At 35.9% G+C, this 26,436-nt stretch overlaps 3 protein-coding genes across 4 annotated transcripts; all 3 read right to left on the bottom strand.

The window, feature by feature from the left end:
• Nucleotides 1-132: 132 nt before the first annotated feature.
• On the bottom strand, nt 133-2,865 carry LOC107645544 (Glutaredoxin family protein). The gene has a single exon (XM_088489970.1). It carries the CDS (start codon nt 1,772-1,774, stop codon nt 410-412), a length of 1,365 nt encoding a protein of 454 aa, XP_088346096.1. The 5' UTR covers nt 1,775-2,865; the 3' UTR covers nt 133-409.
• A 3,491-nt stretch (nt 2,866-6,356) lies between these two features.
• On the bottom strand, nt 6,357-10,464 carry CBL (cystathionine beta-lyase). 2 transcript variants are annotated; one of them, XM_016349598.3, is made up of 14 exons: nt 10,219-10,464; nt 10,043-10,115; nt 9,727-9,895; nt 9,538-9,650; nt 9,285-9,355; nt 9,085-9,176; nt 8,664-8,751; nt 8,413-8,524; nt 8,144-8,240; nt 7,848-7,929; nt 7,515-7,632; nt 7,177-7,284; nt 6,994-7,096; nt 6,357-6,757 (listed from the first exon to the last, which is right to left on the bottom strand). In XM_016349598.3, exons 3-14 carry the CDS (start codon nt 9,776-9,778, stop codon nt 6,582-6,584), a joined length of 1,212 nt encoding a protein of 403 aa, XP_016205084.1. In that variant the 5' UTR covers nt 9,779-9,895; nt 10,043-10,115; nt 10,219-10,464; the 3' UTR covers nt 6,357-6,581. The 2 variants fall into 2 exon arrangements, with proteins under 2 accessions (XP_016205084.1, XP_016205083.1); XM_016349597.3 differs by lacking the exon at nt 10,043-10,115.
• A 730-nt stretch (nt 10,465-11,194) lies between these two features.
• LOC107645541 (binding protein) lies at nt 11,195-19,234 on the bottom strand. The gene is made up of 17 exons (XM_088492228.1): nt 18,953-19,234; nt 18,293-18,618; nt 18,003-18,163; nt 16,661-17,843; nt 16,324-16,515; nt 15,179-15,835; nt 14,905-15,081; nt 14,616-14,683; nt 14,301-14,523; nt 14,121-14,220; nt 13,875-13,990; nt 13,716-13,773; nt 12,896-13,047; nt 12,640-12,817; nt 12,164-12,334; nt 11,951-12,089; nt 11,195-11,515 (listed from the first exon to the last, which is right to left on the bottom strand). Exons 1-17 carry the CDS (start codon nt 19,086-19,088, stop codon nt 11,512-11,514), a joined length of 4,041 nt encoding a protein of 1,346 aa, XP_088348354.1. The 5' UTR covers nt 19,089-19,234; the 3' UTR covers nt 11,195-11,511.
• Nucleotides 19,235-26,436: the final 7,202 nt, after the last annotated feature.

The raw sequence follows: 26,436 nt of genomic DNA, 5'->3' as shown, positions 1-26,436 counted from the left end.
TTATTGTCTTGATAATTGCATATTATGCCATAAAAAGGTACATGGCAGCTTCAAACACTAGAAATTGGAAAACTAATCAATACATATGAAAAATCAGGCATAACACAAATACCAAAAAAATAAAGCATGAAATTGAAAAATGAAATTATGCATTCATAGACCATAGTAATTGTCAAAATTTATCAGTGACAAATAGACTTAACACAAAAAAAAAGCCTCAAATTTATAAACTTGTGAATTTATAAGCACCAACCAGTACCTTCAGCTTATCAAACTCTTGAGTTAACATATGAGCTTTTACAAATTTATAACTTTATGTCTCAGATCTAGTTTATGAGCTTTAAGATTCAAATTATCTAAGCTATAGGAGTTTAATTCAACTCTTGAGTTTGATTACCTTGGGCAGCAATCATGAGCAGCATCTTGAACATCTTATCAAGCCATTTTCATTACAATCTGGGCACCTTCTCAATCCTCCTTCTTTCTCCTCAAAAACCTTTCTGCTACCACTACAGTTAGGACATGGAACAAACCTTGCATCACCACAATTCTCACACACAAAACCAGGATCATGAACAGGGAAACCCCTCAAGAGCCTTGCCAAGTCTCCATTCTCATTCAGCTTCTTAAGATCCTCAGCATTCCCAACATGGTTCCCTCTTATGAAAACCTGTGGCAGTGTCACTGCTTTAACACCAAGAGCATCCTGAAGCTCCTTCCTATAAGATGAGTCCATTGAGATGTCTCTCTCATCAACAGCAACCCTGAAACCTCTTAGTATCATCCTCACTGAACAGCAATCTTCAAAGGTCTTTCTGATCCCTCTCAAACTTGTGCAATAAACCACTATTCTGTCTTCAGTTCCAGGCAAATGGCACACACTGTTGCTATTATTATTAGCAAATGAAGTAGTAGTTGAAGAAGAAGAACAAGAAGAATACAAAGGACTAGACCCCATTGATCTGACACCATTATTATATAGATTATTGTTGTTGGTGATGATGATGTTGATGTTGGTGTTGCTACCTAGTTGTCTTGAAGACAAAGCGCGCCTGTAACTCCAAGCAACACTTGGGTCCAGTTTTGCAAGCAAAGCTTCTTCAGACAAGTGCTGCCAAAGTGGCTTCTTTGAAGAAAGGTTTTCACTTTCCATGTTGAGTTTTTCTGATGAGGATGAGGCTTCTTTCAGTGACTCAAATGAATCTAGAAGCTTCTTCCTTGCAGAGCCGTCAAAGGTTGTGTACCTGCATGATGAACTTGTTTTGTGTGAGATACCACCACCAACAATGGAAGAAGTAGTAATGTGAAGGTGGGTAAGATCTTGTTCTTGTTCTTTTGCTTCTTCATCCAAGTCATGCATAAGTTCCCATGTGTTGATGACTGAATCTGGGGAGAGTGATGATTGTTCTTGCTGCTCAGTTTTTTGAGACTCATCAGCAGCATGTGATGGTGGTGAATCCTTCATAAAGTTGGAATCTTTTTGGTCAATCAGGAGAAGGGAGCCATAGGTGGTGGAAGTGAGGAACACAAGGTGGTGTGTGTCACCCTTTTTTGTTGGAGGGTGATGGACAAGAGGCATTTGGAGTGACATAGCTTTGGGAACCTTTGGTGAAGAATTGAAACAATTTGAAGCAGAAGAAGAAGAGGTAGAAGAAGAGGAAGAAGAAGAAGAAGAAGCGAGGGAAAGAGAAAGAGAAGAAGAAGGAGGAGGAGAAGGATCCTCTGAGGTTGTGTTTGCAACTATGGTGGTGGTTCTTGATGCTGTGCAACCCATGATGAATGCAACAACAAAGTTTAGCAGAAAAATAAGTAAACAAACTAAACTGATGAAATGAGAAATGGGTGTGGTGTGATTGTTGTTTTAGCTTACTTTCTCCTAAAAAAGGTTTTTTTTTTTTCCCTTCCTTTCTCTCTCCAAGCTTTTTGGGTTAGTTGTCTGATATGAATGTATTCTTTGTGTGAAATAGTAGTTGTTGTAGATTTGTAGGGGTATTATGATGAAGATGCTTTTGGAGGCTTAGATGGAAAGTATGACATAGAAAGAAGGAATTTGTGTTTGAGAGAAAAAGGTGGTGGAAAGGAGCTTTCAATTCAAGTAGGTTGGAGAGGGAAGTTGAAGAAATAATATCAATTCAATTGAGAGTTAGGAAAAAAAAGTAAGTAAATAAATAAATAAAAATCAAGGTTAGGACCATTTTTTTAAAAATTATTGGGAATTGACAAGGGTCCATGTTTTCAAGACACTTGATCATTGGAAGATTCCTGTTCCTTTCCTAGGGTGAACTTAGTATTATTTTTGTAATAACATACTTAAGTCTAAAGTATTGTTATTTTTGTTGTTTATACTTGTTTCTGTGTCTTTTCTTCAGTAGTGTTAAGCTACACATTTTTTACAGTATTCCAAGTTTAGAAGACTGTGCTTACTTCAATTTTAGTTTATCACTTTATCTTGAATCCACAGTCTTGTATTTTAATTTGTAAGCATTCATGCATTTAAATTTCTACTATTGGCATTAATTTGGATTTTTCATTTGGCCTAGTTATTAGTAACTTGTTAGATGCAACCACAAATAATATTTCTTTATGTCTTTGAATAAATGAAAGTATAACAGCAAAGCCATCTTCTTCAACTACCATGTGTAGTGTTACATTTTCATTCAATGCCAGAAAGACAAAAAGAACCAAATCAATCACAACAAGAGAAAGGAATTACAAAATTGTGTTAGTCCACAAGCTGTTGTTTTTCATATTTATTAGCATCAATGTCATTTAGATGGTGAGTTTGAACTTCTTTGCTCTCAATTAAAGCATAAATATATATAATATATAGAAAGCCAATAGTGCAGTCAGTTAGCACTTAGCAACTTCACCTTTTAAGCCAATATATCTTCACTTTCCAACACAAGCATCCAAAAATACCACTTATGATTAATAGATTTCAAAAAATTACTTAAGCTTTAAGTTTGATGATGAGGTGATGAGTACCTTATTTTTAAACTTTGTTGAGTTCTGGCAATAATGGTGTGAATGAGAGAATTACTGGTATTTCATGTTTGATTAGATGAGATTAATAAAGAATCCAAATAAGATTATGATGTGCTCATGTGAATCTTTTGTCTTCATTTATTTGTCATTGTCATGGTCCTTATAGTGGTACACTTAATTCTTAAGAATATTGTCATGTCTCTTTAAGTGTAATTAGCATGATAATCATCAACCAGTAACATCTATCACCATCCAATTAATAATATACCTTAATGACATTACATGCCACATTATGTGAATCTTAGCAAGTTAAGCTCAGATAAAAACTGTTCAAAAGAATCACTCTAAATGAATAAATAGAGTGAAAGGGAAGGGTATAGGTGCCAATAATGTAGGGCAATTACAAACATAACAATGTGGGATGATAAGAAATAATCAAGGCAAAACTGCAAAATATGGAACAAGTTGCCATCGTTTCTTTTCTACCCTTACAAACAGATTGAAACAGACATTTCATTAAAGAGTTAAGGACCACTAAGGATAGCCAACTCATAACTTTGTGACACCAAAAGCACAGGTCACAATTCCATTGTTCCTTTGTGGGTCTGAGCTACATGTTAAAGCTAAAGTATCTGTCTTATCATCTACTTTGTTGCTTTACTCATAACCCTTTTCAAATTTCAAAAGAAAAACTAAGAAAAAAATGGTAATAAAAGGTAGAAATCTTTTTTATGTTGTTCTCATCCTGTAGCATTTCAGGTTCACGTTTAACCTACAAAAATTAAGCTTTCAAAATAAAATAAGGAGATTGAAAGTATCTTTGAATTTTCATTAGGTGAATAATAATCTGACTTGGATATCATGTGTTCATTGTATGCTTTTATTCTAAGGTAGAATTTCACTGCATAGATAATAGAATTCATCCAACTTAAGAAGATAATCTTATACTACCAAAAACAGAATATTTACCCCCCCCCAAAAAAAAAAAAATTCATGGGGGTGATACAAAATTTAGTCTTTTTCATCAATCATCATAACTTGTCATTGCCAACATCCCTTTGGTTCTTGTACTTCAAAGGGGGCAATTGGTCAACCTTCAGTACCAATAATAGTAAACCTGCAATTGAGCCCAACAAGGAACACGTATTGCAGAGTTTTTGACTTGAGTAATTATATCTAAGACTAATAATGTTAGGCTGATTTGACAATTTTTCAGATAAAAGAGACACCCAATTCTGTCAGACAAATGCAGTGTTAAGGACTGAAGCAACTCCCAAATAGAACATTCTAGGAAGCTAAGTCAATGCAACACAGTGAAAATGCCTTGACAGATATAATGCTTAAGATCTTTGTAACCAATGCAATCGAAATAGAGGCACATAAACATATTATAAATTGACAAACTAGCAAACCCGAAATCAATGCAGCTCATCAAGCTCATTCAAATCAACACAATCTGGTTAATAGGACCTGTTCCAAATGTTATATTGTAAGACCATGTAATTTATTGAAACATAAGTCACTTTCACATGCCACCAAAAAAATAAGATGGAAACCACTTACTATCTTTGAGGAATAGTAGGGGGGAAAAATGCATAAAATAGGAGACGGTAATGATTATGCAGTGTTGCGATTAAGGTTATTAATAATAGGATAAGAGACTTTGAGACAAAGGTTTAAGACCACCAGTCAAGTTTTCTACAGCAATTTTAACTAGTATACAATCTTTCTCATGCTATTTATTCGATGATGCACCAAAAATACTCCCACCAGTTTTTATAAAGCATTACTCTCTCTTTGTGCAGTAAATATGAGCTGCAGCTGCAACTGCAACTTATTCATTATTGGCATATGTATTGGGGGATCTTAAATCAATAAATACAATTCCAGAGAGAGAGAGAGTAACTGGTGAGGTTAACAAGTAGGGGTGTACATGGGCCGGGCTACACCGGGTTTGGCTTAACTCAGGCTCGACCTGAAATATAGACCGGGCCTAATTTTTAGACCTTAACCCAATTTTAGACCCAATGAAACCTACGCACCTTCGGGTCGGGTGAAAATCGGGTCTTTAGCATGTAAAAATCACCTAATCTCCAACCATTATTTCACAATTCACATAGTAAAATTCACTTAAAAAAAATAACAAGAACCAACCCTAAACCATAATCAATACTAATATTGTCTAATAACACCAAATATTTAAATCAATACAAATAACACAATATTATGCATTAGTCTAAAATCTTATACATTTTAAATATAAAACATTAACTTATAATCTTATAATGCCTAATAACACAAAATATTAAGGTTTACAATATTTAAATTCCACATAAGAATAACCATCATCCATCACTAATAACACAAAATATTAATTATGTATGATGACCATGCCACCGGACCGAGTTCGGGTGACCCGAGCTATGGCCCGGACTCGACCCGAAATAATAACCGGGTATATTTTTGAGACCCTTCCCCGGCCCTAAACCCGATGAAATCACACTAAATTAGTCCCTAAAATGTTCAGGGCCGGGCCGGGCCAGGCCATGTACACCTCTATTAACAAGGGAAGCGAAGTTAGTCTCACATCGCTTGTTCTTAGCAAGACAAGAAAATTTATATAATCAAAGAGTGAAATACAAGGTCACGACCTTACTTGAACAGGATCTGTTCTATAGGCTCGTACATCTGTATCCTCTTGGAGGCTCTCGTCTGTGGCAGCGGAGGATCGTTCTTGCCGCAGGTTCTGTGGCGGGATGGTCACACGGTTGTCTGACAGACCCACACATATTTTTTAACTTATTACAACAAATATATCTGTTTTAGTCGCTGCCACTTTATTGTTCGAAAAAGCTATAATTGATGCTGAGGTTGCTGTTCTTCCGCTCCGAGAGAACTGATGTCACCATCGCTGCTGTGAATTAAAGAATAAAGAGGGGTGTCGCATTTAACTTCTGGGTTTCGACACGTTGAGGTAGGGGGTTGGGTTGGATTTTGAGATACTAAACTGCCGGCTGGAAATCGGATTTTCTTGAAACTAAATAAAAACTTTGAAAGTGAATTACTAACTCAATAGTGATTGAATTGATAAGGGATTAAAAGTTATGTAAATATAATAAATGGAATTATTAAGATTCGTATTAACTAGAAAATTAGTTATGATTTTTCAAAAACACAAACACATATCAACATTAAAAGAGCGTCCCTCTTTCTACAGTAATTTATTTAGACAACCAATTCATTTATTTAATAGTTTCATCACCAACTATCTTTATATATACACATCAACCAATTTGTAGGCTTTAGGATAAAGTTGCAGACTTAAAATTATATTGATACTTCAAATTTTAAATCATGGTTCATGATCAAAATAGAAAAAAGCTTTGGATACTTTAATTGCAGTAAGAGCCAAAAGAAGCTACAGTGCTGATAATAATATTTTTTTCCATATTTTACATAATAAAATACATTGAAGTTTCCTTGCACCCTCAAGGCACCCCAATGTAGGATGAGAAACCCATGTTTCCAAAAACCTTTTTTTTTTTTCATTTTTGGAATTACAATCCAACTAACTAAAACTGAATATTTAGAAGAAATTACACAGGGCCAGTTCTAAGGGCATTGTCTAGATCAGAAATGAGATCATTCACATCCTCAATCCCCACAGATATGCGCACTAGATCTTCGGTTAAGCCTCTTTCTTCACGAACCACCGATGGTATGCTTGCGTGCGACATGAAACACGGCAAACTGATGAGGGACTTCACACTTCCTGCCAACAAGAAGAATAACAGTCACAACTGTGAAACTGAATCATTTCTAGTAAGTTGCACTTGCATCATGGAGCTTCTCAGTAGGTGCAATAAACATAATAATGTTGAAACAGTACTATAAGACTAGGCATAGTTATCAATGTTCAAATTTTGAACTTCACAAAGAGATCTTATCTATTCTGCCAATCGAAAACTATGTTAATTTTTTAGAAGCATTGTGTGGAATGATCATTACCGAAACTGACAGTTATGCTGAAGTACTTGGTAGTTTCAACAATATGCTTTGAGAGTGCCAGGGAACCTGTTAAAAAGCTAAGCACAGATCCTGCACCTTTTGCCTGCAAGGAACCAGAGAATATATGATAATCAATTCCAGGCATAGCAACAACAATCTTTAATTTCAATATATATATGATACCTGCGAGTAGTGTAAATCGTGTCCAGGATGACCAGGCAGACCAGCATAGTTTACTTTCTTCACTAGAGGATGGGAGGCAAGGAACTCGGCAATCTTCTGAGCATTATCCTGCACATATTGACTCAAAGTTACAACATTGTTGTTAGGGGGAAAACATGTCACCAACCAAACCATCTTCACTCTGCATCACCATTATATATATATATATTAAGGAAAGCAATAATGTCTTTGGTTACTGGTATTTTGGTTAATTGGGTGTTTAATGGACAAGATCTGACATGCATTAACAGATAAATAGTAGAAGCACTTCGAGTACAAAAAGATGTTTCAAGAAGAACCTGTTGTTTCTCAACTCGCAGGGACATCGTCTTGATTCCTCGCATACAGAGCCAACAGTCAAATGGAGCCAAGCCTGAACCCTCTGCATTTTGCAAGAAATATAACTCTTTTCCCAACCTTAAGAGGTTTAATGAAAAGAGGTAAAGATTTTGGAAAGGATGAATAGTGAGTAATGTGATGGACTAACCAGTTAAATAACACTGCTACTGTAAGTTCAACAAATACTAACAAGTACAAATGCGAGAAAATAAGGGGGTAAAGAGGGAAAACATCAATATTTTCTCTTTTTTTTTCATATTTAACATATTTAATATCTGAAAATCAGGAACCACCTTTCATCTTTCACAGCAAGCACACCAGCCATAATATCGCTATGTCCAGAAATAAATTTGGTAGCTGAGTGCATAACAATATCTGCAGGGGACAATAAAGAGTCAAAGCTTTTCATTTTATCTTATCCAATATATATTTCTACTCAACAAAAATGGAGTAAATATTAGGATAAGAATACAGTATCAAGTGACCAAAACATAAAATACAAGAGAAGTGGGAGAATATGTTTATTGCCATTGCCTTGTAACGCTTATACCGTCAAATAATAATAAAAAATTAATAATAATGCTTATACCTGCTCCAAGTTCTAATGGCCGAGACAACACAGGTGACATTATACTATTATCCACCAACACCAGAGCACCATGTGCATGAGCCATCTCAGATATTTTCTGTGAATGAATTAAGAAAGGGTAAAAATATCATTATTGTGAGAAGAAACCACCAAAGAATATTCCATAGTCAAAGCCAAAATCATGATTATAAAGGACTTCATAGCTGATAACAGCAAAAAACATCAGGTAACAACACTAAAAATTCAGAATTTCACATTCAGCATCATACTCGAATATCAGTAATTTGTAGTCGAGGATTGGTTGGGCTCTCAAGCCACACAAGCTTAGTCCGGGGTCCAATAGCAGATGCAACCTCATTAAGATCAGTTGTATTTACCCGTCTGCAAACGTAAGAATTCAACTACAATCAGCAATTGGTCTTTTACTTCATGGAACAAACAAACTTGATTGGTTTGTTGCCATAATTAATTACTGGTTATGGAAAAAAATGAACAAGCATAACTGACAAGTTAGACTAACTTGACCACAATGCCATTCTTTGGAGTTACTCGGGACAGCAACCTGTCTGTTCCACCATATAGATCATCTCCAGCAACAATTTCCTCACCTACATTATATTATATTATCAGTGCCAAATATCAGAAAATATAATTTTTGCATCAATAAGGGGGAAAAAGAACAGTCCTCTGAGAATTCATGGCTTTCAGTCCCATAGTGCATCAATCAGTAAGTTTTCAAAATGAATCCAACAAACGAATAATCTAGGGAAAATACAAATAGTGATGACACTGCACTGCATGAGTGAATGCATGCAGAGACTCCAACTCCAAAGAATGAAACTACTCATATTCTTAAATATTCAGTGATGAATCTAATCTAAATTTCACAACTAAAAATGAAGAAAAACCAGATTATAGCACAATGAAGAAAGAAAAGGCACCAGCTTGAACAAGATGAGAAACAGCACTCAGAGCAGCCATTCCACTGGTGAAGCATAGGGCTCTATCCCCCTTATCAAGTTTCGCCAACAAACTGAGAACACAGCATGCAAGGTAAAACATGGTGAGAAAAGAAAACATTAATGCCGCAATATTGGCAGTTGCAATGGTAAACAAACAGAACTAACGGGACACAGCGAACCTTTCTAAAGCATCTCGAGTGGGATTTCCACTTCTGGTATAATCATAGGGACCATTTTCTATTGCATTAGGCTGCATGAATAGGAGTACTGGTCAATAAACATAATGAGATCAAGAGAAAACTACTCCCTCCATTCCAATTAGTACTCTTACTTTTCCAGTACATCAGAAAATCAATGTATCTAGACACATTTATGTCCAAATACATTCAAAAGGTTCATGTCACAGTCAGTATCAAAAAATCAAAGCTTCACCTGCTTAAAAGTAGCAGTCTGATAGAGCGGATTACTGACTGCTCCAAAAGGATCAGACTCATTCTCGAAATTCATAACCAATGTTGAGATATTAGGCTCCAAAATTTCCTCTTCTGCAAACAGAGATGACTAGGATTTACACATAAAACATAAAACAACATTTTGTAAAGTCTGGTTTGCAGCACATACCAGCAAAACAATCCACTGCATCATTCACCAAAGATGATGTGGTCCCATCCATCACTTTATCAACCAAGCAATTCAGCCTGAAACCCTTTGCAAAGATCACTCTCTTTGTGCCGAAATTTGCTGAATTCTCAAAAGCCAAGCAGGCCCAACTGTTTGAAGCAGTTGTTCTCTGTAACAGATCACACCAATGACAGAATGAGAAGCATGATTCAAAATGGATTATCATCATTGAAAAGAAAAATTCGAAGCTTCTGATTGAAATAAAAATGGTCCCGGAATCAAGTTTCCCAAAATCATGGGGTGAGAAAATTCTCACTTCTCAAAGCCTCAAGACCACATTTTTGCGCAGCTCAGCCATGTATCAGAGCCATACACTGCACCCCATTTTGCTGAATGAATATAAAGAGTGAAAGAATGTTTCTTTTTTCAGGAAACAAACAGAAAATAAGGCAAAATGAGAATATGGTACTAAGAAAGGACAAGGGTTTTTACCTGATGGTGGTGATGAAGAACAATGGAGTGAAGGAAGGGTCTGAGAGAGATGGATGAAGAAATCATGATGGAAAGTTGGAATCTTTTGAAGCGTTTGATTCGGAGTTGGATTATACTAAAATTAATGTTGTCTGGGGCATTACTCAACCAGCAGTGCCGCCTCTTATAAAGACAAGAACTTTATATAGTTAGTTACTTAGTTATATACTCAAAATTCAAAAATGAAAAGCAATACTAAAAAAAGAAGAAGATACAATGAGAAAGAAAATAGGGGAAAAGGTAATGAGAAACTCAAAAAAGTTAAATAAAATTTTTGTTTTTACATATTTTTTTTCCATAAGATTCTAAAATAAAAGTAAAACTAAAAAATAAAAACACATAACAAAAATATTCTTAATCGTTAATTACGAAAGAGAAAGAATAACCAAATTATAATATATTGATGAGTTCATTTTTTAATTGCTGGTATAGCTTTGTTAATTTATGAAACTTACTTCCCTCTATTAAAACTTAAAGTTAACCTCTCTTTGACATCATTTAAAAAAATTATCAGATCACTTTCAATAATGAAAATCCAAAATCCGCATCTAAAGTTTTCCTTAGTTCATAATTACTATTATTTTCTCATATATTCATTATCCCATTCACTTTCTACCACTTCATCATTCCACCTCAAATTTTAAGTGTCTAGAAGTATAAAGCAAAATATATTTTTTAATTTTTTTTCTTTCAAATGATGTTGTCAAATATAATTTTTTATATCTTTTATCACATTTTTTTCTCACTTAAAAATATATAATGAGATATCACAATTTACAACATGAATTAAAAAAAATTAAAAAGATTTATTCTCGTATAAAACAATCCATTGACTTTAGCAAAAACCAAAAAAATAAAAAGTAGGATTTAAATTTGGGTAACTTCAAGCAAGATAAATTTATTGGAATTTTGTACTTTTTTTCCTTAGTACTTCAAATTATTGAAACACAACCAAAATTAATTAATAAAATTTAACTATAATTACAAAATCCAAATACTAATACATCTAGGAATTACATTAGTTGGTCTTCCAAGAGGTAAAGTGCATTGGGGATACAAATTCCAAGCTTGACAATAATACAAGCCAACCTCAGCTGCAACTTGGTCTTTCCTCTGTACCCCTTCTTTCCACTGTTCAACACTTCATTTGCTACTATTTACTATAACACAGTAATATATGTATTTCCACTATCAAGTAACAACTAATAAAATCACATACAAATTGACTTCATCACTCAAGCTGAACCCCTTCATCTACCTGCATTAAGGTACAAAAATGAATCATAACAGATTTATGTATTCAAAAACTGGTTCATTTACACATATTTGCATGATCTAAAAACCAAGCAGACAAATATTAAACAGCATTATGCAGAGCTATTGATAACATTAAGCATGTCAGTAAAATCTTACCCCATGTGATTAGTATAATCCTAGTAATGATAACCATATTGTATTGAATGATAAAAGTCATGGTATTGGAATAATATATCAAGATGCTGAGAGCAATATCACTCAAGAACTTCAGCCACAAAGAGTTGTTTCACTTCTCTTTTCTTTCTCAATTCAAATGTATTGATATTTGTCCTCCTTACAGAACAAGGCCAAGGTGCAAAACTATACTGTTAGCATATACTTTTACTAACATAGATACAAGCCAAAGGTATAAAAATTGTATGCAGGGAATGCATACCTCCTTGATCGGGTATTGCGCCTAGTTTTGGTCACAGAGACATCACCATTTCCATCTTTCATGATGTTTTTCTTAGTTCTGGACATATTCCCATTGTTGTCCTTTATGCCGCTTTTCTTAGTTCTGGACTGGGAAAATCCTATAATTTACAGCCTCTAGTTAGTTGTATTTCTCAAATCAGACAGATTCACCAAAACTTGTGTATACACTAACCTTTAGTTTTAACCACAGATGAGACCTCGGCATCATCTTGATCTGATTCTATCAGCTCGCTCGAGGAACCCGAATGATCTTCTGACCTAAAAGGTCTCCCTTTTGATTTATCATTTGAAGGCGAAGCAGTCATTTTGGTGCCTGGATCAATAACTTCCCCATCTGTTTCATCTGCACATACAACATTGTCATCAGACTTGTGCTTTTCTGACAAACAAAATTCTTTATTAAAATATGCAGATATTCTTGAAAATGCAGGAAGTGCCACATAAATCACAAGGCAAAATAGAAGTTTCATATTAAAAAACTTTGCTCTAATCAGTCATGTAATCATGCCAACCGAAACTGAACAAAAACATAAAATGAATTCATTGATCAGCAATGATTACCATGACTGCCAATGCAGTGAAATTAGAAAGACGCTATATAATACTATAATAGATAGATCGGAAAATTTGAAGTTGAACAAATGTTACCCGGTTCTTCTGATGTTGTAGCTACAACAAAACCTTCCCTGCTGCTAATTTTCTGCTGATGAATTCTGGCATTTCTAGTGGTAACTTCTTGCTCCTTTCTTTCCATGTGAAACTTATTCAGCTTATCCTCAAACTCCTCAATGCAAGATTTGAGTTCAGGTTTTGTAAACTTCTTCCCCTGATCTCAATTTAAAGCAGACAGGATTCAACTTTAGCCATTTTCACTTAACCAAGGGCAACGGAAAAACATGATTACCTTGTTTAAGATGCTCCTGAAATGATCCATAACAGAATCCTCTGACAAGGCATGCTCATATGTCTTAAATAACTCTATGAGTTTTTTCATCCCTTTTTCAGTAAATGCTAGCTGAGAGAGACAATAGGATATGTGTTCCCATTGTCTGACGTCTGCAGAAAAGTAAGAAGCAAGAATTAATTTATAAATGAGAGGGGAGGGGAAAAAACATTTGGAAATTAGAACTGAGCAGCAAAAGTGTAAAGCCATAAACAAACCCATCCATTTTACAAATAATAGAGAGTTTTTTATACTTCACAAGATATGCAGTACATATCACTCGAGAAAGGAAGAAGCTAATAATCTAATAAGTCTACATTCAGATTCTCATTATATATTCAATAGAAGGTGATTACTTCTATGAAGATATCTTCATGTGAAAATGATATTGTGAATTGTTAGATGGTTTGAGATGGTTGACTGAACCATCTAACGGTTCGCAATATCATCTTCACATGAAGACGTCTTCATGAAAGTAGCCACCCTAATAGAAAATGAGGTTCAGTTTGTTTGGCAAAGTTAATGGCTGTATCAACTTCAAATGCATTAGAATTCCACCATGGTGGGAGATAGAGGGAAAAATATGGTTGTTCATAAGAACAATTGCTCTTTATCAGAAAATCATCCTGAAGGGATGCTATGTAAAAGAATACAAAAGTTCAAAGCATTTGTGTTAACATGTGAAACTTTTCATTGTTTGATTATGACAAGCTACACCTAGGATGGTTTCTATGTGTATTTTAAGAGAAGGGGGGGGGGGGGGGGGGAGGGGGAAGGATACCTGCAACACCATTAAACCTATTACATAGCTTTTCAACAAGGGCTTCCATTTGTCGATCCTGGAGTGATGAATTTTAGAAGAAAAGACGTTAGGCTGAAACCACAGGAAAAAATAAATATTTAAAAAAAAATTGAAGTTTCAACACTAGATGAGATGTACCTTCTTGATGGAAGTTATCAAATATTGCATGATATTGCAAAAAGAATCCTTGCTCAGATTCTGATTGGACAATTTGCTAAGTATATCTGGAAGTAAATTATATACTGGATTGCTTCCTGTTATCACAAGTGGAATACAAAGTTGTAAACTTTTCCATTTAAGAAATATTGCACATAAAAATACAAACGTTGATGCAAATACAGGAAGACTAAACAAATAAAAGATAATTTTAAATAAGGTAAAAACCTTTCTTAGACAGTTCATTGAAAAATAGCTTTGCTAGGCTTGAAATCCTCTCATCATCATCTTCTAATCTCACAGCCATTTCATTGATGTAACCTTTCACCTGAAAAAAAAATGGGCTTCCTTAACATCAATGTGTAAACCATTGGAAGATTAAAAGACTGCAGTTATGCAAACATCTACCTTCATCATATCATTTAGTATAAGATGTGAAAGCACCAGAACAGCATTCTTCCTGACAGATACAGAAGGATCCCGTAAGCGGGCATACATCATCTCTGTCCATGGTTCTAACAGATTTGGAAACCGAACTGCTAAATCTCCTAATGCAATAGTACAATTAGAGCGAACAATTTCAGACTGCGAGCTCTCCACAACTGTGAAGAGGAGTTGGAGATTTGCATTACTGAAAATAAAACACATAATACTACAGTCAATTCATTGTAAGGGATATCTAAGTGGGGGGAAAGATGAGGAATGATTTAACAAAGATCTCACCAGAAATCTGCATCTATAATCATCATTCTACACAATGCCAGCATAGCTGATGCCTGTAATTCTGGATACTGAATATATAGGAAAAGCAAATTTGTTAGACAATTATTCAGGAAAAATTAGAAAAAAAATTATGAAGAAAAGAAAAATAGTTTTCTGCTTTATAATGTATAAAAACTCTAGAGAACACACATCTCTACATTTCAGTAAGGAAAGCTGAATGCATATCTACGCATTCATAAAATAGAATGCGAAATGCAAGACACTTAGAGCTGAATATCAGGCTAATCACCTTCTGCATTAGCCCAAAATTTCTACAAAGCTTTGACAAAAATGTTGCACACACTCCAATCAAATTCTTTTCATTTGAGCCACCTGATATTATTTCTTTCTCTGCTTTCTCGAACAAGGCATCAAGAGCAGCATCCTCAGAGGCAGTAAATCCTAGTTCCGCATTTATATCATTATCCTGCAGCAATTAGAGCATGACTGAAAATGCTATGTACAAGATAAATAGTTAAAGCTGTCAAGATTCGCATAAAATTTCTCAGAAAGATCAATTATACCTTCTGAGTACCAGTCAATGTGCCATTATTGACTATTGTCTCATTCTCAGAGTCCTTTCTCCCATTCATTCTCTTCTGCTTCTGGATTTTACGGGCACAAGATTCAATATACACTAGTTGATTCATGGCTGTATGGCTTATGACAAATAAACATCTTTCAAGTTTTGCTACTTGAACTGTGGTGAGTATGCCAGTATTACTAATCTCAGTATCACTCTGCACATCACTCCCACCATCGTTGAATACAGAACTAACAGATTTTTTAACAAAATTAGCTGCCATTGTTTCTGGGGTTGGATGGATTGAATATATAGCAGCTATTGCTTTGTCAGCAGCAGCATACCAAATGTTACTTGGAAGCCAATAACCAGTGATTAAACTTTCTAGAATACCAAATATCCGAGCATGATTAGAGACCAACAGCTTTTTCTTGTCATCATCAGACAATCTCTGGATAGCAAGACATGCTGTCCGAGCAAGCAAAGGATCAACTTTAGCCCAACGACCAAACCCAATATCAATTATGTCCACCAAATGTGAGCTCAATACAACATCTGATTTCTTTGCAACCATGCAAAGGACAGATAGAGCGCCTCGACTTTGCTCTGCAGTGGTTCCATCAACATTGAAGCAAAAGAAATCCCAGAGAGCTGATATCTAAATTGGCAAAGAAATGATGAGAAAATCAAATTATTGATGAAAACAAAACAAAAATATGTTAATTCAACACAAGTCATAGCTAAATTTGATAACATGGATAAAAAAATTAACAAATAAAACGTAAAGCCTTCTTTCTATGTAAGTTTAAAAATTATGAAATGCTTACAAAATCTTTAGAGAGTAAAAAATTTATAGTATATATAGATATTGACATCACAACATTTTATCCAAAAATAAATGTTGAAATAACTGCAATATGATAATTTTTAATCAGTTATATTTGAACAAATCAAGTCCAGAGATTTTGTTACCTCATCACAAAACCCCAGAAAGATATTTCAAAACATACAATTTGTCAACCTATAACATTAACCTTGTTTCCTTAAGGCTGAGCCAAGTCATATTTCTAGAGTATAAAACATACAGCAGAAGTCAAATCAAATAATGTAAAACAGCAAAATATCCAACAATGATAACGAACATACAGTGTTCAAAGATATATCACCCTTAGAGACCAGGGCCCCAACTATACACTCAAGAGCTGCTAGATCTCCGATATTGGAATCAATAGCAAGATTAAAGAGGTTCTTGGCAGTTTCAACAGGGTTCTTCCTGATATATATTGTTTGGAAAGCATTCTCCACAGCTTCATAGATGGATTTGTCTTGAGAAAATACCTGCAACAAAAATCACGAGAAAATTAGTGTTGGGCAAATAAAAAATTACATAGAACATGAGTAGATTGACCAAAAACATGGAAGAAATAATTGTCCAGATCTTGCATACTCCTATATTTTCAGGTTCAAAAGATTATGGGCTAACCAGTGGCAACATTTTTCGAAGGCATTCCTCTGATCCATCAATTTGAAACTGTTTGCACCTCATCAACAAGAGAATTGTGTTCTCAACATCAGTAGCAGAAGAAGAAGCCATCAGTTGGACTAATGTTGGCATTACAGCACCTATGCATTTAGAGAAACTTAGTCCAGCCTCAAGCGACGCAACCAAGGCCCTCGTCTGCTCCAAGCTCCCAACATCTGGAAGATTACTGTCCTGCAGAGTCGCTTCTTTCTGGGACATGCAAGTATCAGTTAAACTATCTTGATATTCCGTTGCAACAGCTTCAGAATTTAAATTGTCCAATCCACCATCACCATTGCATTTAACATCCTCAGCTGATAAATCACCAGGTACATCTTCTGTAGGCATGTCTGGTTCAAGCTCTTTTATCTTCTTCTTATACTGTTCTAAGGTTGCTTCAAATGAAGATATTCGAAGCTGTGGACCAAAAGGGTTGTGTTGCAGCATATTAATTAGTAGATTTAAAGCATATTTTCTGACAATTGCACTCTTGTCCTCCAATCTTCCAGCAGCAACTTCTGCAACTTCATTCCACAGACCAATTGAAATAGAATGTTCTTCACATAATTCTGACCACACCTGAAGAACTCGGCTTCTTGTATAAGCTGAAACATCTCTACAACGTTCAAGCAAAATTTCCAACATAGCCTGCTTAGTACGCAGATGAATGGATCTAGAGCTCACATCACCTTCAACATTCTTGAATGCCTTCATTATTAGCTTCCCTAGCACACTAACCAGGGCATTTCTGATCTTATAGGACTCCCCACCAAAGTGAGGAACAAGAATGCCAATGTTAGTGGAAACCAATTTTGGAAGTCGGTCAGCAAGCTCTACAAGAAAGTGCCCAACATTCTCTGCCCCAACAGTATCCTTTACATAATCTTTCGGATTAGTCCTTCCAATATCTCTGATAAGAGAGGTGGCCAGGGTTGCATCTCCATACTTCTTCTCCGCACCAGCAATTGCATCAGCAATGTGCGTGACAACAAAATCAAATTTGTGAATCATATGCATGATGGATGCACACGACTGTTCCACATAATGGTACTTCGTGGAACAAGATCCAACCATGGAACAGAGAGCATCTTTTACATCGGAGTCTTTTAAGAGTGCCACATTCTCAAACAAAGAGAATACATTCCTATGATAAACAAATGTCAAATGAGATATATCTGCCTAAAGATTGTCTACAAGAAGATCAAAAAATATTTTCAACCTAAACACTCTACAAAAGAGGATAGGTGTACATCTATAGTACACAACTACCAAAGTACCAAACCAGAAAGGAAAGATGACTTACTTGGAAATAAAAGAAAGAAAACTTTCATCAGGGTCCGACGAACCAAAAATCATTTCAAGGTTGATCTCCAACGAGTTAGCAATAAGACCAAGTATTCTACCCCTTTGTACCTCCCAATCCCATGAATTCACAGCATGTTTCTTCTTGGCACCTGTTCCCACCTGAACTGACTCAAAAAAGCTTCAAATTCAATCAACACTCGCTCAAAAACAAAAATTAAAGAGATAAAAAAAACCAATGCATCACTCATAGTTCACCCAAAAGATGTATAGAAAAAGCAAAGCAATAACCTTGGAGCTGTTCCCGGAACTGCTTTTGTTTGACTCTTCAGCAAGAACAATGCTGAAAAGGAAGAACATATATATTTTGAAAGCATTACGATGAGAAGCAAGGCGATCCAGCACTGGAATTTCATCTTCGTGGCCTTGAGAAGCCCTTGAGAGGGAATCAACATTGGGGAGAAGCACACTGAAATTTGAGCGTAGAGTTTCCACGAGATTGAATTTACAAGATGGGGGAAGACTAGCATAGTCTCGAATCAGCGAGTAGACACGATCAAAAACATCCTGGTCTTCCACGCAGAAAAGTTCCCTGTCGGAGAGATCAAAGGACACACCTGTTCGCAAGCCCACACGCAAAATTACATAAACAGGATCTTTGATAATTCTTCATCAATCAGCGATATCTCTTCCCCAAATTGCATATTTGCAAAAAAGCACATTCGAACAATGAAACCTATTTTTCTAGTAAAAGCTTCGCCAATTTGAACAATTCAAGCATAGCAAAAAATTATAAAGAGAGGTCTTGAATTATACACAGTTAATTGAAAAAAATGGGGAAGAATGAAACTTGTAGCTTCAAATCTCTAAGAAAAGCTTCATCAAGTTGAGAATTCAAGTATAACACCAAAAATAAAAGGAAATAGTGATGGGGAGTGTGAAAGGTGATACCTTTGACGAACTCTTCAAGTTGGGAGGAGCGAATAGAAGAGATTTGGTGAGGGTTCTGAGCGTAGAGACGGTTGGAATCTTGGGGCTCTTGCTCGAGCTCTGAGAGAGAGCGAGGGAACACGAAGTAAGGAGCCATTGAAGAAGAAGAAAGAAGTGAAGCGTGTATAAATGAAGTGTTGAGTTTTGTTCTGAAACTCTGAAATTTGAAAATGGAAGTGAAGCGTTCAAAAGCGGGAATACCTTAGAAACGTGATGTACCATTATTTTTAGCCATCTAGGTTTATTTAACACAAAATGAGGTGCTAATTCTTTTAAAAACCAGAGACATCTCTTTATAATTTTTTATCAAACTAAATCTAAAATATATATCCATAGACATTTCAAATGTTCGTAACAAAAAATTTAAGTATTATTTAATGATTATTAATTTATATTTTTAAATATAATATTTAATTTTATTTATTTAGTTAGTAGATTGAATTTATGTTTGTAGACTTATGTTTTTTTTATTTTAATCTAAAAAACTGCTACTCATCCAAATTTTTTTAATAACCAAGTATAACTAAATTGATCAAAATTCAATAAAAATCAGTCTTATTAGTAGAGTGTGAAACACGCTCCAATCACGTGAATGTTTTCGCGTTTCTCTTCTCCTCCTTCTTCTTTTACTTCTTCGCAATTCCCCTCCTCTTTTTCGCATTCCTCTTCTTCCATGTTTCTCTTCCTTCTTTTTCGTATTCTTTCTCTTTGGTTTTATTCCTCTCAAGAGAATAAATAAAAAAAAATTAAAAAAATGAAATAAAGAGAAGATGAAAAAAAAAAGATGAAAAAGAAGAACAACAACAACAAAGCCTTGTCCCACTAAGTGGGATCGGCTACATGAATCAAACGACGTCATTGTGCTCTGTCATGTATCATGTCTACAGAGAGACCGTTTACATGTAGATCTCGTTTGACCACCTTATGGATGGTTTTCTTAGGTCTTCCTCTGCCTTTCGCCCTTTGTCCATCTTCCATCTCATCCACCCTCCTGACTGGATGTTCTATCGGTCTTCTTCTCACATGTCCAAACCACCTGAGACGCGATTTAACCATCTTTTCCACAATGGGTGCTACTCCAACTCTCTCTCTTATATCTTCATTCCTTATTTTATCCAATCGCGTATGACCACTCATCCATCTCCACATCTTCATCTCTGCCACACTCAGTTTATGTTCGTGCTCCCCTTTAGCCGCCCAACACTCCGTACCATACAACATAGCCGGTCTTATAGCGGTGCGATAGAATTTACCTTTAAGTTTTAAAGGCACTTTTTTGTCGCATATAAAACCAGATACACTCCGCCATTTTGACCAACCTGCTTGGATCCTATGATTTACATCATGTTCAATCTCTCCATTATCCTGTATGATGCACCCAAGATACTTAAAACTTTTAACTTTTCGTAGGATGTTTTCTCCAATCTTCACCTCTATATTGGGATTTTCCCTTTTCAGACTGAACTTACATTCCATATATTCCGTCTTGTTACGGCTTATGCGCAGACCATACACTTCTAGAGCTTCTCTCCATAACTCCAACTTCTTATTTAGGTCTTCCATTGACTCTCCCATAAGGACGATATCATCGGCAAAAAGCATGCACCATGGCACAGGCTCTTGGATGTGCTCTGTGAGTACTTCCAAGGCTAATGTGAAAAGGTATGGACTTAAAGATGATCTCTTGGTGTAATCCTATACCGAATATATGTGATCCTTACTCTCCTCTTTTCTAAAACCTTCCATAAGACCTCCCTTGGTACCCTATCATACGCTTTTTCCAAATCAATAAACACCATATGTAGATCCCTTTTATTACTACGATACCTCTCCAACATCCTTCTTAATAGGTATATCGCTTTAGTGGTAGATCTGTCTGGCATAAATCCAAATTGGTTATCTGTTACTTGTGTCTCTTTTCTCAACCTCCGTTCTATCACCCTTTCCCATAACTTCATAGTATGACTCATAAGCTTAATCCCTCTATAGTTTCCGCAACTTTGTATATCCCCTTTATTCTTGTAGATAGTTACCAAGGTGCTCTTTCTCAACTCATCAGGCATCTTCTTTGACCTTAAAATCTCATTAAAAAGCATGGTTAACTAGTTGATGCCTTTTTCTCCAAGACCCTTCCAAACCTCAATCGGGATATTATCAGGTCCTACTATCCTGCCAAATGAAACTAAATTAAACTAAGAAATGAATCGAAATTTCTTAACGAATAAAAAAGTTGGTCAATATTTAACAGTAGCATCAAGTGAATCTCAGTTAATTCACAAATGAACCGAAATTAGTTCAAATTTAAACAAAAACTAACTAAAAAATCACACATGAACAAGTTCAGCAAATTCAAATGAGACGAAACTAAATGAACCTAAATAAAACTAAGAAATGAATCGAAATTTCTTGAGAAATAAATAATTTGGTCAATACTTAACAACAGCATCAAGTGAAGCTCAGTTAATTCACAAATGAACTGAAATTAGTTCAGATTTGAACCAGCAATAAAAAAAAATTCAATCATCAACTAAAACACATCGAATTCAATTATGAATTCAAATGAATCTCAAATAAACTAATAAATGAATCGAAATTATTTAATAATGGCACCAAAGAAAATCAAAAATCAATAAATATGTTAGCAAAATGTTGGCGTTATTGATGATGACGATGACAAAATTGAAAGATAACGAAAAATGAAAAGAAGAAGAACCTGCGTGGGCAAATTTAAAATAAGAAGAAGAAAAAGCGACAGCAGTGAACGTGTGCGCGTGAATTTTAAATACTGGGTTGGACTTGGTTAGGATTATGATTTGGATGTAGAGATTTATTCTTTAATCTAATATGAAGTTGTAAATATTTCCTAAACTATTATAATCATCATAAAGAGATTAGTTTTATGATTAGAGAAGTGCCAAATTACTTGTTAGTTTTGTGATAAAATAATAGTATAGACAAATAAGGTTGAATAAATTCCTCTCTTGTTATATCAAAAAATTAGATAGAATGTTGAGTGATTTTTTCTGGTTTAATTTCTAAAGTCTAAACTATAACGTTAACAAATTAGGTTGAGTAAATTCCTTTCTTGTAACATCAATAAATTGAATAAAAAAAATAATTTTCTTTGTATTCAATTTTAATATATCTTTTTTATTTTTTATTTTAGTTTCAATTTATTTTTTCATTTAAGTTTATCTATGTATTTTTGTTTAACCTTAGTATCATGTATACACATAATAGGTCAATGAGTTATAACTCAAATGACATAGTCTCTCATACTCACCTAAGAGGTCGCGGATTCGAATCTTCCTATCTTCGATAAAAAAAATTATACACATAATAGTATAAAAAAAAAAAAACACATAATAGTATCAGTTTACCCGTCCTTAAATTAATAAATTGTTAATTTCACAAATTCAAATCCAATTACATTCAATTTATTTGATTCTAATAAAAATTAAAATTAAAATTAATTTTCATCGAAGAAATGGATAATTGAACAGGAAGGATTTTTTTAAAAAATGAAATAAAAGCCCATATTTATGGTGAAAATTATGTTAAAATAAAAAATAAATTTAAAATATTAATTTCTTAATTCCATTGAAATGGATACAATTCAAACCATCGAATTATAATTTTTGACATTTATATTTTAATTTTAAAATAATATTTTAACCTAAATTATAATTGGCTCATGCAAATTTTGATAAATAATTAATGATCAGATTAATTTAAGAATTCTAAAAATGATTAAATTTAACTTCAATTACGAGTTTATGTTTACTTAGTACTAACCATTAAAATCTTTTCACACACATGTTAGTAGACTAAATTCTCATAGTGGTCTTTTTGATTCATAATTTTTATTATTTTAGTCTATCATATTCAAAATTCATTACATTGGTTCTCAAAATTCAATTCTAAGTACCATATTGAGTCCTGGACGCTTTCCAAAATTGAATCAACAAACTAATTTTAACTTGTCCCACTAGATATATGATTAAATAGCATCTTTTATTAAATAAGACAAAAAAAAATTGTCGTTTTGAAGAATAGAGATAATAATGATTTGCACATCATATAAATTTTTCTTCCTTTTTTCATTTTTATCTTGTTTAAATGCCAAAACGAAACAAAACTGTTTAGCCATATGTTCTGCGTGACAAGTTAGAGCCAATTTAGTACTTAGTTCACTGATTCAGTACTAAAACAGGTCCATGAACTAATATGATGTCCAAAACTGAATCTCGAAAAGCAATATAGATAATTTTAAATTTGAGAGATTGAAATGGTGAAAGCTGTAAATGAAGAACCACTTTAGAGATTTAGTTTAGGTTTTTTTTTTTTTTGGGTGACTAAATTTAGTTTAGGTTTATATGTATAAGTAGATATTATGTTTTTATTTATTTAAAAAAATCTTTGGTAATTATAAATTTTTCTCTTATCAATCAAAATATCCATTATTGAATATTGGATTATTTGAATTGATTTTTTTTATTTTTTTAATAATATATTATTATTATTGCTATGCCGGAGAGGATATGAGAGTTCTTTATTCTGTGTTACTATCTAGAGTTACTTGTCTGATTTAAATATTTTTTTCGGTTTGTTCTATTCTAATGTGTTGAGCTCTTTTATTTTCAAATATATATATATATATATATATATATATATATATATATATATATATATATATATATATATTATTGTTTTAAAATATATAAAACTTCTGAATTTATTATCTATGTCCAACATAAGCTAAATTTGTTAGCATGGGTATTAACACAAAATTTCAAACAATAAAATCAGTTAAGTAAAATGAATTAAATTAATTAATTTATGATATTTATTGATTAAACTGAAGTTTTAATCATATTACCTCATCGTTGAAATATCACGCAGTTATGTTGACAATATATACCAGTACTAGCAACATTATTTTTGGAGTTTTTCTTTTAAAAATGAAAAGATAAGTTACGAAAATATTTTTTAAAAAATAGGATAAATTATTTAAATAAATTATTTAAAAATTAAATTTATCAGATTACAACTTTTTAATATAAAGAGATAAAATTACAATTTTTTTATTTTTATAAAAACCGTTATAAAATGTATCAGTAGTTTTCAATTGAAGCTGGACAAAAATTACTACACCAAAAAAATTTTGCTGACCATAACCGTTTCTGAGGAAATATTCCGTTACATATAAACCATAACATACAGTAGCCATTTATGCATAGGACTAAGGCCCAGTTTTAAACTATGACTGTTACGGCCTGGCCTAAACTCACGCGGGTCAACCCGACCCGAGTTCTCGCTAGCCCGGTAATGCACCTCCCACCCGACCCGGACACGCGTCTCGTACGGCTTGCACACAGCCGTGGGACAACACCTTTGAGGGAATGGGCCTACCCACTGGAAGGGCCCACTACTGACATATATATAAGGGGGAGACTGGCTCTCCCCCCAAGGTACGTCACACTCTCACACCATTTCCTCTCCGCCTGCACATATTCTGACAAGGGCGTCGGAGTGTCTTTGCAGGTGGCACCCCTCCTCCCCATGTGAAGTGCTCGGGACCTCGCACGCCCGGGACCAGGAAACCACGACCCAACGAGCTTCTCCATCATCCCAAGCGTTGACCTCAAGGTCCCAACCCGAACCGTCCGGTACCCGACCTGCCGAACATTGGCGCCGTCTGTGGGGATACGTTCATGGATTTCGTGCTGGTCCAGACTGGGACAGGTTCCGAGGTAACGCCTCCCATACTCGGGGGAGGCGCCGTCGCGACGGAATCCCGGCAACAGCAACGGTCGCCCCCGAGGGATGCGACACAGACTCACGAGAGACGCCCCTTCGGGGGGACGGGTGATAACCACGCCAGGATAATGCAAGAACTACACCATAGAATGCAGGACTTAGAGCGCCGGCTAGCAGAAAGAGAGCGCGACCAACGCTCCCCAGAACGGAGCCCCACCCGTTCCCGTTCGAGGAGCCGTTCGAGGCGCACACCGAGCCCCCAGTACGAGTCGGAGAGCACTGGGGGGCGAGTACGCCCCAGAAGGAGAAGTCGCGACCCCATCATCTACGCCCGACACGAAAGGCGGCGCGCGTCGAACAGGGGCGACGAGGAAGCCCACCGCGAGAACAATGAGTTGAGAAGAACTACCCGAGGACCCGTCATAATAGGAGCGACCCCTTTCCACCGCTCTGTACTCGAGGTCCGACTACCAAAACACTTCGACAAACCGACAGACATGAAATATGACGGAACGCAAGACCCCCTGGAACACTTGACGGCCTTTGAGGCCAGGATGAACCTAGAAGGGGTGGGAGATGAGGTCAGATGCCGCGCCTTCCCAGTCACCTTAGCGGGCCCAGCAATACGGTGGTTTAACAACCTCCCGCAAGGCTCGGTGACCCAATTTTCCGACATCAGCCACGCCTTCTTGGCTCAGTTCACAACCAGGATTGTCAAAGCCAAACACCCAATTAATCTGCTGGGGGTAACACAGAGACCCGGAGAGCCGACCAGGAAGTACCTGGACCGTTTTAATGATGAGTGCTTGGAAATTGACGGTCTGACGGACTCAGTGGCAAGTTTGTGTCTAACGAACGGACTCTCGAATGAGGACTTCAGGAAACACCTCACCACAAAGCCCGTCTGGACAATGCAAGAGATCCAGTGCGTGGCCAAAGAATACATTAATGACGAGGAAGTCAGCCGGGTTGTGGCTGCCAATAAACGGCAGCCCGCCTACAACCAACCCCGGCACTTCAAAGCCAGAGAAAGACCAAAGGAACACGCCAGGGACGGCGGTCCGAGTAAACCACCCAAACCGTTCCCCCGAGTTGGGAAGTTCACCAACTATACCCCCCTCACGGCATCGATCACTGAAGTTTACCAACAGATAGCAGAAAAGGGGATACTGTCGAAGCCCCGACCACTGAAGGACAGGACGGGAGGAAACAAGAACCTCTACTGCGAATATCACAAGGGTTACGGGCACAAGACCCAAGACTGCTTTGACCTAAAGGATGCCCTCGAGCAAGCTATCAGGGACGGCAAACTCGCCGACTTCTCCCACCTTATAAGGGAACCAAGGAGACGCAACCGGGACAACGACAACAAAGATAGATCCCGACCAACAAGACGGCGACAAGAACCAGAAGGTGACGACCACGGTCTCACGGTGGTAAACGTGGTGACGGCCAGGAATACCGCCCCGAGGTCGAAATCGGCGCAGAAGAAAGATGCCAAGGTCCTAGCGGTCTCCACCTCACCTGTTAGAAGTCTTAAGGGTCTCCCACCTATCTCCTTCGGCCCGGAGGACCAATGGTTTGACGAGGTGCCGGAAAGTCCGCCCATGGTCATCACGGCTAGGGTCGGAACTGGCCTCGTCAAACGAATCCTGGTAGACACGGGGGCAGACTCAAACATCATG

The sequence above is a fragment of the Arachis ipaensis genome, chromosome B6 (assembly GCF_059453495.1).
Source record: "Arachis ipaensis isolate K30076 ecotype BB chromosome B6, ASM5945349v1, whole genome shotgun sequence".
Lineage (NCBI taxonomy): Eukaryota > Viridiplantae > Streptophyta > Magnoliopsida > Fabales > Fabaceae > Arachis > Arachis ipaensis.
This window is presented reverse-complemented; position numbering and strand designations above follow the sequence as displayed.